A 14,611-nucleotide genomic window follows, 5' to 3' on the forward strand; every position below is an offset into this window, starting at 1 on the left:
TTTTTATTGCTGGGTTAGTAAGCATTATATTTGGCCGTAAGTCGGCATTATTTTGGCATGTGGTTGAATGTAAAATGTAGGTATTAACATTTTGTTTGAACAGCGTTATAGTTTATCTTATAGATACACTGTAACACTGTATAGCCGTACGGAGACCACATACCACTGAAGGGCATTATGACCCTGGCCCATGAACCAGGATAAGTGAGTTTAAGAACTACAAAAAAATGTTAAGTAAAAGTTTGAAGTAATCAAATTAGAAAGATAGCATTTAGAAATGCGGACATTACAACTATTATAGCTGATATCATTACATTTCCATATTTATATAATATTGAATTGTACGCAAGTAAATTTCATTGTGCTACTTTTTTTTTTTTTAAATATAAATAAAACATCCATCTATTTTAATAAATAAGTAACTAATGCAATGTGGCAATCAAGTATTTTCAAAAAATCATTTTTGTTTCATGAGTTTTTAAAAACTCAAAATAAAAAATGTATATAACAAACACGTCATTCACGTCACACACGTCAAACACGTCAAATTTATATAACATGTCAAGTATTATTTTTTCTTAGTTGTATAAAATCATAGCTCATAATGCTTATATTTTGGTTTTGAAAATGCAAACGGAATAAGAAACACATTAATCTTCTAGTAGCATTTGCGTTTTTATAATTTTCCGTCTGTCTGGTGTTTTTATGCTTGCATGCTTCTAACACAACTACTTCATGCTTTTCTCTTCTGTTACTGTAACTGCAGTTTTTTCTAAAATTTCTCCTACTCTTGGTCTGTTAAGGTGGCATCATGACGTAATCTCAGTAGAGAGATGAATTTCTTTTATATGGGCTTGTGAATCTGTGGCCTCCGTACGGCAATTAGTCGGACAAGAATAAATTCAATAAGTTATAATAGACTAGCTAGAGGAAAAACAAATTCAAAAATTGTTTAAAATTGTGGTACAGTCTTAGTTATATAATTAATCTTGTGGCAAGTTAAATAGCGCAATAAATTTTGAAATTTGGTTTTAACCTATAGGAGCTGTAATTAAAGTGGGTTTTTTTTTGAAAGTTGTTGTGTTTACTTCTTAAACTATCAAGAAGTAAACACAATAAAAATCAAAATCTACGTAAAGTAATTAATTTTGAATACCTCAATACAAGGCATAAATATCAAAGTTTTAGACAATCTCTACCATTTGTATGAACTTTATCTTATGTTTCCCTGTTTAGTTATAGATTTGTTACGCTCTTAAACAACATTTTTTGACAAAGAATTTGTTACATCTTTCCAGGATTTAATTTTGTGTTCTAGTATTTTGCTAGGTTTAAAAGTAAAAGGCTATATTTTAAATATTGGGATATGAAATCTGGCAAAAATACTACTAACTACGCTATTTAACACAAATTTTGTTCCATGCTTCTGTGAAGTGTTATACTTCAATTGGTTGCAATGTCTCAAGTACGTGAAAAAATGACTTCATTAAGCACAAACTTTGCTTCCACGACAACAGCACAAAGAAAACTCGTTTTTTTGTAAAAATAGATCAAATTTTTTTTTCATTTTTGTTATTATGATCAGGTAAAAACAAAAATTGCACAAGTAATAGACAAACGCAGTTGAAAACCGCTCAACAAGATTCAGAAATGTTTAGATTTTCTAGATATACGATTGCACTGTGAATCAATACCTCAAAGCAGTCCCTAAATTTAGTCCCCTATCATGTTTTCGTTATACTATTCTTGGTAACAACGTTCAAAACCCAATATATCTTGATGAAAGCGCTCACCTTGCTCCTCGGAAGAAGCGCTCTATCTTGAAGTGCAACGGTGGCTTTAGTACTTTATGAGGTTCTTTAAGCGGCCCCCAATTTACATCGCTCTTCCCAACATAAAACTCAATCCGTTGTGGTTAGTCTTTTGTGCGGTAATGCGTCTAAGTGCCACGGCTGTCCCAGAGACAGAGGAAACAACGAAAATACACAAGTCATTCAATAAGTCAACGAAAATAATAGGCGTCATTCAATAGGATTACATGCAATACCGAAGCCTGGAATAGACCGGCAACATTTTTGCAGAAACACAGCCCATCACACTGACTAAAGAATTTGGAGAATCTTTAATGCCGCTTTCTCTGGTGCAATCTGAATTTGAGGACAGTAAATTTAAAAATATTGAACAATTTTGAGATGGAACGTATTTGCCTATCGTACGCGACTTACAACAAAGCTTTGTAACTTACAACTCCTTGAAATTAACTAGATCTAATGCATTGAAGTTTTGTGAAAATAAATTAAAACACATCTAAGCAAGAAGCAATGCATGTGAAATGCGATGCATTTCACATGCGAATATTGAAAGAAAATACTTGAAGGTAAACTGAGCAGCTGCCTTTCAGTCTGTAGCAACAAGTATCGGAATCTTGATTCAAAACACCTGTACTTTTATACTTGTACAGCTACTTTTGGAACGTTCAAGGACGTTCTAGAACGTTTTGAGAATTTCTCAAAAGTTCCGGAAATTTTTTGAACGTTCTAAAGTGTTTAGGAGAATTGTAGAAACATTTGGACAACTCTAGCAATTCAGGAATATTATAGGAGGAAGCTCGGCATTGAAAGCAAATTAAGAATTTGCTCTCAATGCCAATGTCACAGTAGCAAAGTTTTTCTGGAATAACAGCAATTTCCTTTCTGTTCTAGACCTAAGACCAATTGATTTTTTCTTTAAAAAAAAAAAGATGTTACGCCTCGTACTAAAAAACCTGTTTACAAGTACATCTAAAAGATGTTTTGAAGTTTTCTTTATAAACACGTGTTTTAGCCTTCCCATTGTTCACAAGATGTTTTTTAGACCTTTGAAGAACGTGTTACCACTTATTATTACGTTTTATGATTTAGACGTCTTCGAACGCCTATTTTATACTTTTTTAACGACATTTAGACGTCTTTTAAACGTCTCTGTGTCAATTGATCTTGTCACTGAGCACCGCGGAAGAGCATTTAACTAGAAAGTTCACGTGGAAAACACGTCTTTGTGTCTAGCTTAAATAAAATAATTTACAATACCATTATAAAAAAAGAAAGTTTAAATTGTATATTTACAAGAAACAGGATAAAATAAAACCGTATTTTAGGAGTAAATTTTAAAATATAAATTGAAACCCTATTTATGAAGTGGTCAGTAAATCAATAGGGTTATATTAAGCTAAAGCGGCCGTAGCGCAGTGGTTATAGCCCTTCCTTTATAAGCAAGAAATCTTTTTCTTTACTTTACTTAAAAATAAGTTTTCCTTATAAAAAAAATATTGACGAGTTGAGTTTTCCTAACTCGTCAATATTGCAACTCACCCAACTTGTCAGTATGCTATCATGGGAAGAAGTCATCATTTTTATTAAACAAGCTGTGTCTGCATTGTTCAAAAGATAAAATTAAACTAAATATTCCACTAAATACATAAAACTTGGATATAAATGCATGAAATGGATATGCATGGATATGCATGAAAATTCCCTTTCTGCACAGTTAATAATAAAATCACAATCTTAAATATATGAAGGGAATGAAACTACAACAGCACATCCCAAAATCGATTTTTGTTGATTATGAAAACAATATTTGTGCACAAGGGACGCATTTTCACTAAAACTAATGTAAAATCAATATAGTCATGTAGATCTAATCACTTCTTTACCAAAATCAACTTTTATGAAAATATGACCGGTATGCCATCATAGGCGCCATTCCCTTAATAAATAAAAATAAAAACTCCCCTAATAAAAAAAAGCTACAAAATTTTAACTATTTTAATATGGTATAAATTATAATTATCTCTGTTGTATGAAAATTTCATGGACAAATTGTTAATGTTTTATTTTTATATATTATACTCAATGTAAAAATATGTTTATAAAAATGTTAAATGACTTTTTATGAATATTTTACAAACTATGTGTTTATTTGAATAGCATCAATAGCAACCTCAAAACTTATAAATTTAAATTCCAAATCGTCGGCGAAAAAAAAAAAGTAAAAGAAGAAGAAATGCTACACGTTCCAATCGTTTTAATCGTTTCAATCGTTGACATTTTGAACTTTTTCAAACAATTATTATGAAATCTAATTTATTTGTGTTTAATTGATAAATAAACTCTCAAAAAAGTATGGGTGTTGCTGAAACAAATTTTCTTTGCGTAAGTAGGTTTATCAATAACTTTTTTATTACTTTGCGGTTGAGTCATTTTTTTTTGCTTTCTTATTATTTATTATATATACTACAAAAAAATTACTCAAATATTTTTCTTCAATATAATTTAATTAATCTGATCAAATCATACAAATACGGCATGGTAATGTTGTATTTATAGTTCAAATTATTTGTATCAAAGCGAGGTATACACAGCGCTGCTGTAACTAAGCATCTTGGGATTCAAGCCAAGATCGATTTAGATGCCAATACAATATAATCATATTTAAAGCAAATGTATTCTACAACTAGATTAGTTTATTACGAAACATTTTAATAGAAAGGTCCTCAAAATGTTTAAGGGCTACGCTTTTCAGTTTGGAGCATGCACTTTGTTGGCACAAATTGTTCCGACCAATGCAATTTAAAACTCGCTACAAAAACAAACGTCGATTAAAAAAAAATTTAAGATACTAAAAGTTTTCACTTGAACTGAGAGGTTCATCAAATATTTTTTATTTTTGAAGAAAATTCAATTTTTTTATTTCTTGATGTTCTACTCAAAATGGGATTCAAATAACTTTAAGCATAAAAAGTTTAAATTGTGGATAGTTTTCAAATAAACTCTTCTAAAAAACAAAAGTTATAAATACAAACCGCAATTATGAATTGACTTGTTTGTAACATTAGTAAGTTATTAAGTGTTATCTTCAATTTATAAACATTCTTTCTTTCCCTTATTTTTCTTTTTTTTTTTCTTTTTATAATCCTAACACAGCTTTTATTTTGGAGATAATGACTTTATTTATTTTGGAGATAATGACTTATTTTTAAGTTCAAAATATTTTTACTTTTCATCTTTTCATCTACAAATGATTGGGTTCTGTACACTCTGACAGAAAGAGCTTTTAGTCATGCTGGAAGTTTTGATTTGTATTGTAGTAAAAAAAATTTTACTACAATATGTATTGCAGTGAAATTTTTTATACCACAAATTTTATTGTATTGCAGTAAAATAAAGTTTTACTACAATGCGTACTTAATACTACATTTATATTATTTACTGTTACAACAACAGATACTATTTCTAAAAAAGAAATCTGTCAAATTTTTTTTTATTGAAATTTTCAATTTAATATTAATTTAAATTTCAGCACTATCTTAAGCTAAAAAAAAACTCATCGGAAAAGTTTAAAATGATGACAGTGTAAAGTTAACAAACCAAAAGCAAAAAGTGGGTAGGGATTTCAATATTATTTGATCATTTTTATTTAACGGTGAGGAAAGTTTTTAAAAATCAGGAAACTTATTTTGAGAACGTTAAGTTTACTTCCCCGAAATTTGTAAAGTTTTACATTTTAATACTCATTTGTTTTTTCAATAGAAAATAGTTAAATATGTATTTATTTATGCTCGGAAGAATTTTAAGGAAATTCCAAATTTGCAACACACAAAAAATCTTTTTAATGATGCTTTACTATGAAGGTCAACGTTACTATGAAGGTCAACGTTACTATGAAGGTCAACATTACAATGAACGAAAAAAATGACTGAAATATGACTTTGAAGGAGAAAAGATAATCAAAACTTATTTTATAGATTATTTAAATTATTTAAAATGTTATTTATTATTATAAATCTTAACTTATTATATAGATTATTCTAACTGTAATCAAGTCTTACAAGATGGTGGTTGTACGTAAGTTGTTTAATAACGTTTTATAGTGATTCAAAATCACAAATTTTGACATTTTCACAAGAATGAATGCAACAAATTTTTCTGTCTATCTATTTATATATATATATATATATATATATATATATATATATATATATATATATATATATATATATATATATATATAAAATATATATATATATATATATATATATATATATATATATATATATACATATATATATATATATATATATATATATATATATATATATATATATATATATATTTATATGTATATGTATATGTATATATGTATATATGTATATTTACAGCATTGTACTCCAAACAAGAAGAAACTCTAATAGAACACGGAAAGAAATTGACGGTTTTGGATATTGTTCCACAAGAATACATAGTCTCGTTTCAAGTAAAACCTATGTCTTATAAGCCAGAATGGCAAAGTATTTTTCATATGACACCCGGAGGCGATATGGGTTACGCTGAGAGAAACTCCGCGTTTTTTGTCGATTCTTACGGAGTTCTTTTTATAATGTCACCTATCAATGGAACAACACAGTCAACTGAAGCAACTGTTCTACCTCTTATGTCATGGACTAAATTAGAAGTATCTCAATTAAAAACTGATGGAAAATTCGTATATAGTATTTCAATAAACGAAACAATTATTTATACAACAGTTAACAACGATGCACAAAATTTTTCTCACGTTGTTGTGTATGCTGCAGATGTATATTACACTGCCCAAAATGGGTCGATAAGATATTTATTTATCAGTGATCCTGCTCAAGGTAGGAATTTTGACATTTAAGCCTAGTTAACTTTATTATTAAATATAAATCAATATAAAATCTTTTTAATAAGCGACAAGATTATATAAAGATTGTTATATTTTAAGAACTAAAAAATATATTAAAATTCTATTATAAATAATCAACAGAATAAAAAAAATTTTTAAATTTGTGATGAGAGTCGTTTGATTCGACTGTTTGATTTAATTCGTTTGACTAGGCTGTTCCAAGGAGCAGCTTAGAATTTTAAAGTATCGTCTGAAATTTATCAAATTATAAAGCGCAATTTATTTATAATTTTCTTGGGAATAGTTTTAGAAATCACGTCACCTATATTCAGACACTTTACTTAGTGGCAACCCGTTGCCAGATACCCTTAAACTTCAAAAAAATTTAACGGTACTTACGTTGCAAAATAAAAGTGGAACTTTAGACATATTTCTTGGATAACTATTAGAATATGTTTCCTCATTAGCTAAAACTTTTTACAATTCTAACCCCCAGCCAGACAAACATATGTAAGCATTATTGTTAGTCGTGCGTAAAAACGCAAGAACAAAGAACTAACTTAATATAATTAAAGATATTTGGTTGCCTATAACTCAACCTAACTTTGAAATTTCATAAATTGTAGATTATGACAATTTCCATTTTCAATTGATAACTTTTAATTTTTTTATTTACACCTAATTAAAACATGTACTATTAATTTTCCGACATACTGAATCGTCAAACTACTGTATTTTCGACCAACTGAACTTTCAATCTACTAAATTTTCAACCTACTGTATTTTCGATCAACTTTATAACTACGTCTTTTCCGGTCTGTATTTTGTATAATTTTTGATTGATTTGAATCCAAGCTAAATTTGATCACCCTATATGATTTACTTAAATACATACATAAAACATAATACAAGTACATATATATATATATAGATATATATATATATATATATATATATACATATATATATATATATATATATATATATATATATATGTATATATATATATATATATATATATATATATATATATATATATATATATATATATATATATATATATATATATTATAGCGTAAAGATCAGTAACTGCTTACTCTTACTTACTTTAAGAGCATACAGCTTTTTCAGAAAGAAAAAAAAAAAAAGAAGAAGAAGAATAAAACAAATAATTGCTGTCCCAGCCAATCGCTAAGTCGATGTAGCGACACTCTTCAACTGGTAGCAGGTTATAAGTTAGTTGATGTATGCACTAAAACCTAAGGCAACAGGTTATCAGTTAGACATTGGAATTGTCTATTATTGATTTGTTGCTAGTGTCTTTTTATAAATTAAAACCTTAAAAACGCAAACTAGTGTATTGAAATAAATATCGCCTAAAATCGGTTGAAAATTATTATCTCAAATCGGTTGAAAATGAAAATCTTTTAAATCGGTTCAAAAAAAACATCGGTTGAAAATGAAAACATCATAAATTGGTCCAAAATACTGTATTTGGTTGAAAACAATTTAGGTCTCAGTAAAACATCTGAAAATTAATATCGCTTTTTAGTAGATGTTTATTTTTTAGAACAAATTAGTAGGTCGAGATTTTTGTAGATCTAAATAGGGTTGCAAAATTTCCGAAATCTTTGAACTCGGGATTTTTCAGGAAATTTTGGAAATTTATTTAAAAGATAAGTTATTCTATAACTAATGGATCAAATTTTATGTCTTAGTTAGGCAGTTTTATGGACAATTTTATGGTAAAATATTGTGAAGCAGATCATACAAATTTTTGAAACCCCCCTTTGAAAAAACACTTTTTTTGGTATTTTTTTGAGTTTTTTTATTATAACTATAAGTAGCAACTATGATCATTTGTTTTCAAAATTTTCTAAAACTGTTTTATCCTGTTATTTACTAAGCATATTGATGTTCATTGCCGTATTTGTCAATATCTATTAAATTGACCGACAAATTACTGAAAAACTTTAAAATTATATATAAAAAGATTTGATATAAATATTTGCAGTATTTTACAATTTTTTCTTGATTTAAAGATGTTATTGATTAATGAAAGGCAAAACGTTAGGAAATTTTATGCTAAATTTGAACTATTTAAAAATTAAGTTAGCAATAAAAATAAAGAATTAATGATTTTGAGGTCATAAGCCCACTGCTATGTTTAGCACGCTTGCCTCAGAAGCTAGAGATCTATTGTTCAACGTCACCTCTTGGTAAGTTTTACAACATCGGTAAGAAAGGGAACGTAAACTTCTTTTTAAATGCGCTTCCGCGGTGTTCTGTGATAAGAACGTAGGGACATCTTGCACCAAAATAAATAAAAATTAAAAAAGTCATAACCTTGTTAGGACACTTTTGACTTTATAAATCAATATATTAAAAAATGAGGATGTGGGGAATTATAAAAAGTACCGTTTCTTAAAAATAAAAATAAAGGAGGTTTTTAAAAACTAAAATTCACCCGACTGAGTTGTGTCAAAAACCCAACTAGCCTACTAAATTTGTCAAAAAACCGACTTTAACTTAAAAATCACCTTCTTTGAGGGGGTAAAACATCCCCATCTCTCACATACCTTCCCCTAAAATTGTCTTTGTATGCATTATGTACGCATAAAAAAAGTTTTTTTCTTTAAAAAAAAAACACTCTACAAACATAATACTGAATAAAATTTATTGTCTAAAAAAGACTTCGTTCTTTGTATTTTTTATGAATATTTTACATCGTAGTTGAGAGAAGTAGAAACTAAAAATGTGTTATATACAAGCTTAAAAGATAAGCTAACGCGGAAAACACTGACTTTTGTTATTTTACAAAAGCAATGTAAGTAAAAGTAACATATAACAACTTGAGCGTTTTATATTTTTTTTAAAAATGCGTGATTCTTAAATTGACCATAAAAGTTTGACTAAAAGATGAGCATTTTTTGCTTGTGGGTCCTTATTATTTTATATTTTTTGTTGAAATATTTATGTTGAATACCTAAACACTACGATGATAAAACACATAATTTTGAAACAAAGAAATGGATTTTTATAAAACTATATAATAACTATGAAGTTTATTGCTATAAAAATTTTCCGGAAAATTTTAACCTTATATCTAACTATCTGACACGAAATATCTGCCGTTTAATTGTGCAAAAATATGTATTGGTTTTTATTAGCAATCAATAACTGTTAAATAAAAATTGTAATAAAAATGAAATTAGGGGTTTTCGAAAGCCACAATATTTTTAAAAATAATAACGAAAAACAATTATAATAACCTTCTTAATTGTAAAGAATATCGTATTATAAATTTTTACGGAGTAAAACAGAAAAAATTATTGCAACGTTCTGGTAGCAAAGATAAACCCCAGACTGTATAATTAAAGTTTAGATAGTTATCAAGTCTATAACTGAATAAAGAGCCATCGAGTTTAATATAGGAAAGCAGAAAAGTATTTAAAAGGATTAATTTTTTTTTAGGCCACCAAGTGTGTCGCGAGATCACTGGACTTAATAGTATGTGTAAATTGTAAAAAAATAACTATGCTTTCTGAAGAAACATTGAAAAAATGTCAATCAGTTTAGAAACTGCGAAAAAAACGTTGCCTCAAATAAGAGGACATTATTTTGCCTAGTAAATATACTGACAATGGTTATGCATTTACAGGACTCATAAAAATGTTTTTAACAAAAGTTTTAAAACATTTTATGAAACAGTCAAAGAAAAAAAAAAGGGATAAAGTTTATTTAAAAAGTTAATTGTAAAACCTGAGTTTTACCTCTACTGTTTAAATTTAGTATAATATATTAAATATTATGTTATATTAAATATTATAATATATTATATTAAAACGCAGACTGAGGGTTTTGATTTTAGTCTATTTATCCTAAACTTTTTTCTGTCTTATTTCCTAAAAAATTTTAAAACAATTTTCTTTACGATTATGAGGGTTGTTGTCTTTTTTCTTACATAATTTAAAAAAAATATATATTGTAGTTGTTAAAACCTCTTTTTCAATTCATTTTTATTACAATTTTTGTCTAACGGTAATTGATTGTTGATAGAAACCAATAAAAAATTTTTTACTCAATCAAAAGGCATTTATTTTTAGTTAGGTTACGTAACTTTCGCTGCAGCATTTTCACATTAAATATTCGTTTTTACTTATAGAATGTGGGTTTATACTATATACGATAATATTCGTTTTCAACCATAATATTCATTTTTGCGTATTGAATGGGGGGAGGGGGGTTATATATACAATAAAGGATAATACAAACACCGCAAACCTAACTGTAAGCTTATGAGACCATGCTAACATTACAGCACGTTTATAAAAAATTAATGATTGGTATTTTAACAACATTTTTGATTGATAGAATATTTATTACTATGATGTTATATAAAATATCATATTATTAAAAACCATATGTGGGCTAATTTATTAGTTCACACATTTTAGACGTTCATAGACATTTAGAATGAACCTTGAGATATCTGGGTACCTATTACATTTCCTGTGATCGCAACAGCTATTGTTGATGTTTAATTATGCTTCTTTTGTTGAAACTATTTTGATCGTAAATCATAGGATTAGGGTAATAATTTACTGAGTTTAATATTAATACTATTTTAAAATTTGATAACACTGTTTTAAAATAAAATATATTTTATTTATAAATAGAAATTTCATTAAATTGTATTGAAGTGTTCAAAAGTCAAAATGAGGGAGTCATATGGCTCCCTCATTTTGACTTAGGAACATTTCAATATTATTTGATGAAATTTTTATTTATAAATAAAAATTTATTTTGTTTTAAAATAAAATTATTATTTTATGAAATAGTAATAATACGAAACTAGAAAGTTATTGCCTTCAGGTTTTGGTTTAGGAGGACACAAGTTTCTAGGTTTTTGCACAAACTCCAAGGTTTTAAATACAGCAGGTCTTTGCAAAGCATTCCTATTTGATGTAGGGGAAAAGCGCCTATGATAGCATAGCGGCTATAATACCGACTAGAGTGTGACACGGTAACGGGAATTGCAGTAATACCGCGGTTACCGCGGTAATTACCGCGGGGATGGAAAACAAATTACGGTAATACCGCGGTAACGGCATTAATGGGCTCGGTTATACCGCGGAGCGGTATTTTATTTCAAAAAACGATGATAGCATAAGTTACGTGGAAAATCCGGGAACCAGCGATGTTTGGCCGTTTTTCTTAAAGGTGAATGTTGACAATGTTTTTAGTGAGCACGTTCTTTGTTCGAAGTGTAAAGCTCTGCTAAAATGGAAATCTCGAGATTGTACAAGTGGTTTGAAAGCTCACATAAAATCGTGTGTGGGGAAAACAGAGTCGCCAAAAATAACCAAGTTTGCTGTCAACCTCTGAAACTGTTAAAAAATATCGACTACAGAAAAAACCCGGCTGGTTAATGTAATTTTGAACATGTGTGCTACTGACATTCGGCCATTTTCAATTGTAGAAGGTGTTCGTTTTAGAAAATTTGCAGAGAAATTAATTTCAATTGAAGCTAAACATGGAAATGTTTGTGTTGATGATATTCTTCCTTCTGCTCGAACTGTTTCTCGTCATGTTTATACTGAAACAGAAAAGAAATGAGCTGAGCTTAGAAAAGTGTTTGAGAAGCAGAAACGTTTTGCTGTAACGACTGATTGTGGACACACGTACAGACAACAATGCCATAATTCACAATTACAGTACTCTATATCAACGTCCAATGGAAATTGTGCTCATACATCATTGCAACAAGATCAATGGAAGAAAAACACACAAGTGAGATTATTATAATTTTTATTGATTTAAATACTCAATGGTTTCCAAAATATTTATTTATTTAAACGAAATAGTTTTAAAAATATTTCTTTAATAATATTAAACCACATGATTTGATTAGTATTTCTTATTTAAAAACAAATGGTTACAAATATGTCTTTTTTAAAACCAAATGGTTTCATAAATATTTCTTTACTTAAGTTAAACTACATAATTTCATAAATATTTATTTGGCTTGTCAATTCTCTTCTCTTGTCAATTTAAAAAGTAGTTTATTGTAATAACTCTTCACAAAGCTTTCATCAATTAAAATCTTATTTCAATGTTATTGGTAATGTCAATCTTGTATTTTTTATTTTAATTAACGTTTCATAAATATTTTATTATTATTACATTTAGCTGAGAATATTAAATCCATTACCAAAGAAATTCTAGAAGAAATGGGATCATGGCGAACTGACAATTATTATGTAACTGACAATGGCTCAAATGTTAAAGCTGCTTTTAAAGATCAAATTTGGATTCCATGCTGTGGACACAACCTTAATTTGGTTTTGGTTCATGGTCTAGAAGTGAAAGATCCCCCTGCTTCGGTTGTGGAAATCATTAGTCATATTGGCACATGCAAGGAAATAGTGACACATATAAAACGTTCAAAAACTCAACATGAACTACAAACATCGGTTAAGCAATCTGTTTCAACAAGGTGGAATTCTCAACTCACTATGTTGCAATCAGTGTTGACAAATATTGAAGATATAACAAGTTTGTCAGCAAGAGAACAAGATAAAAAAACTTCAAAGGAAATTATTCGATTTGAACGAGACTTTATTGAAAGATGTCATCACACCATTTGATACTGCACTAAATATCTTGCAACAGACAAAGAATGTTCTTTGCACATGGTTGTTGCAACTAAATATCAAATAACAAAACATTTGCAAGTATCGGCTACAGTAGTAATATCATTAAAGACTTTAAGACACATTTAAATGGCATAATGAAGCGCTATTTTCCTATAAATAAAATGCATAGAATTGCAACTCTTTTGGACCCAAAATTAAAAGAATTGCAACTAAAATAATGACAGAAGAAGAAATTAAAGAAGCACTAAACAGTTTAAACAACGTGGTAGATGAATTGCCTCTAGTCAGACCAGCCTCCTTTGACTCGAATCAAAAAACTTCTCTTGAGCCACCTGAAAAAAAAAAGAAAATACATAATGACAATTCAAGTGAATTTTTTGTGGATTTATTTGAAAGTGAAGAAGCTGCCATCAATGAAGTTGAAAGCTACTGGAACAGCACAGATTCTGAGAATAATATTTCTTCGTATTGGAAAAGTAAAGCAGGACTCTATCCAAATTTGTCACAGGTAGCACAGTCAGTGCTGTCGATTCCAGCAACAAGCACATCATCCAAACGTTCATTTTCAATTGCTGGAAGAACACTTGACGATAGAAGAACACAACTTCATCCGGATTGTGTAGATGGACTGTTATTTCTGCATGGTTTGAACAAAGAATAGGTATAGTAGGTATGCATAATAATATATCTGAATCAAGGACAGTTTTCAAGTATTAATAAAAGTGTTAATAAAAACAGTTAAAATACGAGATATTTGAAATTTGTTTGATATTTGAATTATTATTTTGGATGTGGTGACTGGATGGGGAGAGAAGCGGTAATGATGGGGATGGGATGGGATGGAGATGGGGACAAACCTGACGGGGATGGGACGGGAATGGAAAAATGTGTATGCAGATGGGGAGACCTTCTTTCCCCGTGTCACTCTCTAATACCGACCATATTATCATAAAAATTGGATATGGCGAAAAAGTAATTAGATCAAAATTTCTATACCGACTTTTCATTAATTTTAGTAAAAAAACGTCCTTTATGCACAAATATTGCTTTTAAAATCAACAAAAATCGGTTTTGGGATGTGCTGTTGTGGTTTTCTTGCCTTCATATATTCAAGATTGTGATTTTATTATTAACTGTGCAGAAAGGGAATTTTCATGCATTTTATATCCAAGTTTTGTGCATTTAGTGGAACACTTATTTTAATATTATTTTTTTGAACACGGCAGACATAACTTGTTTAAATGAAAATGATGACTTCTACCTATGAT

At 28.7% G+C, this 14,611-nt stretch overlaps 1 protein-coding gene across 1 annotated transcript in view; it reads left to right on the plus strand.

Annotated features, from left to right (window-relative positions):
• The first annotated feature begins 4,008 nt into the window (after positions 1–4,008).
• Positions 4,009–14,611, plus strand: part of LOC105850951 (uncharacterized) — a 33,914-nt gene continuing 23,311 nt past the window's right edge. Inside the window, exons 1-3 of the mRNA XM_065803260.1 lie at positions 4,009–4,193; positions 5,843–5,885; positions 6,200–6,676. Coding sequence (XP_065659332.1) covers positions 4,164–4,193; positions 5,843–5,885; positions 6,200–6,676 — 550 coding nt within the window. The 5' untranslated portion in view covers positions 4,009–4,163. The remainder of the gene's footprint in view (positions 4,194–5,842; positions 5,886–6,199; positions 6,677–14,611) is intronic.

Source organism: Hydra vulgaris, chromosome 08, assembly GCF_038396675.1.
Source record: "Hydra vulgaris chromosome 08, alternate assembly HydraT2T_AEP".
Classification (NCBI taxonomy): domain Eukaryota; kingdom Metazoa; phylum Cnidaria; class Hydrozoa; order Anthoathecata; family Hydridae; genus Hydra; species Hydra vulgaris.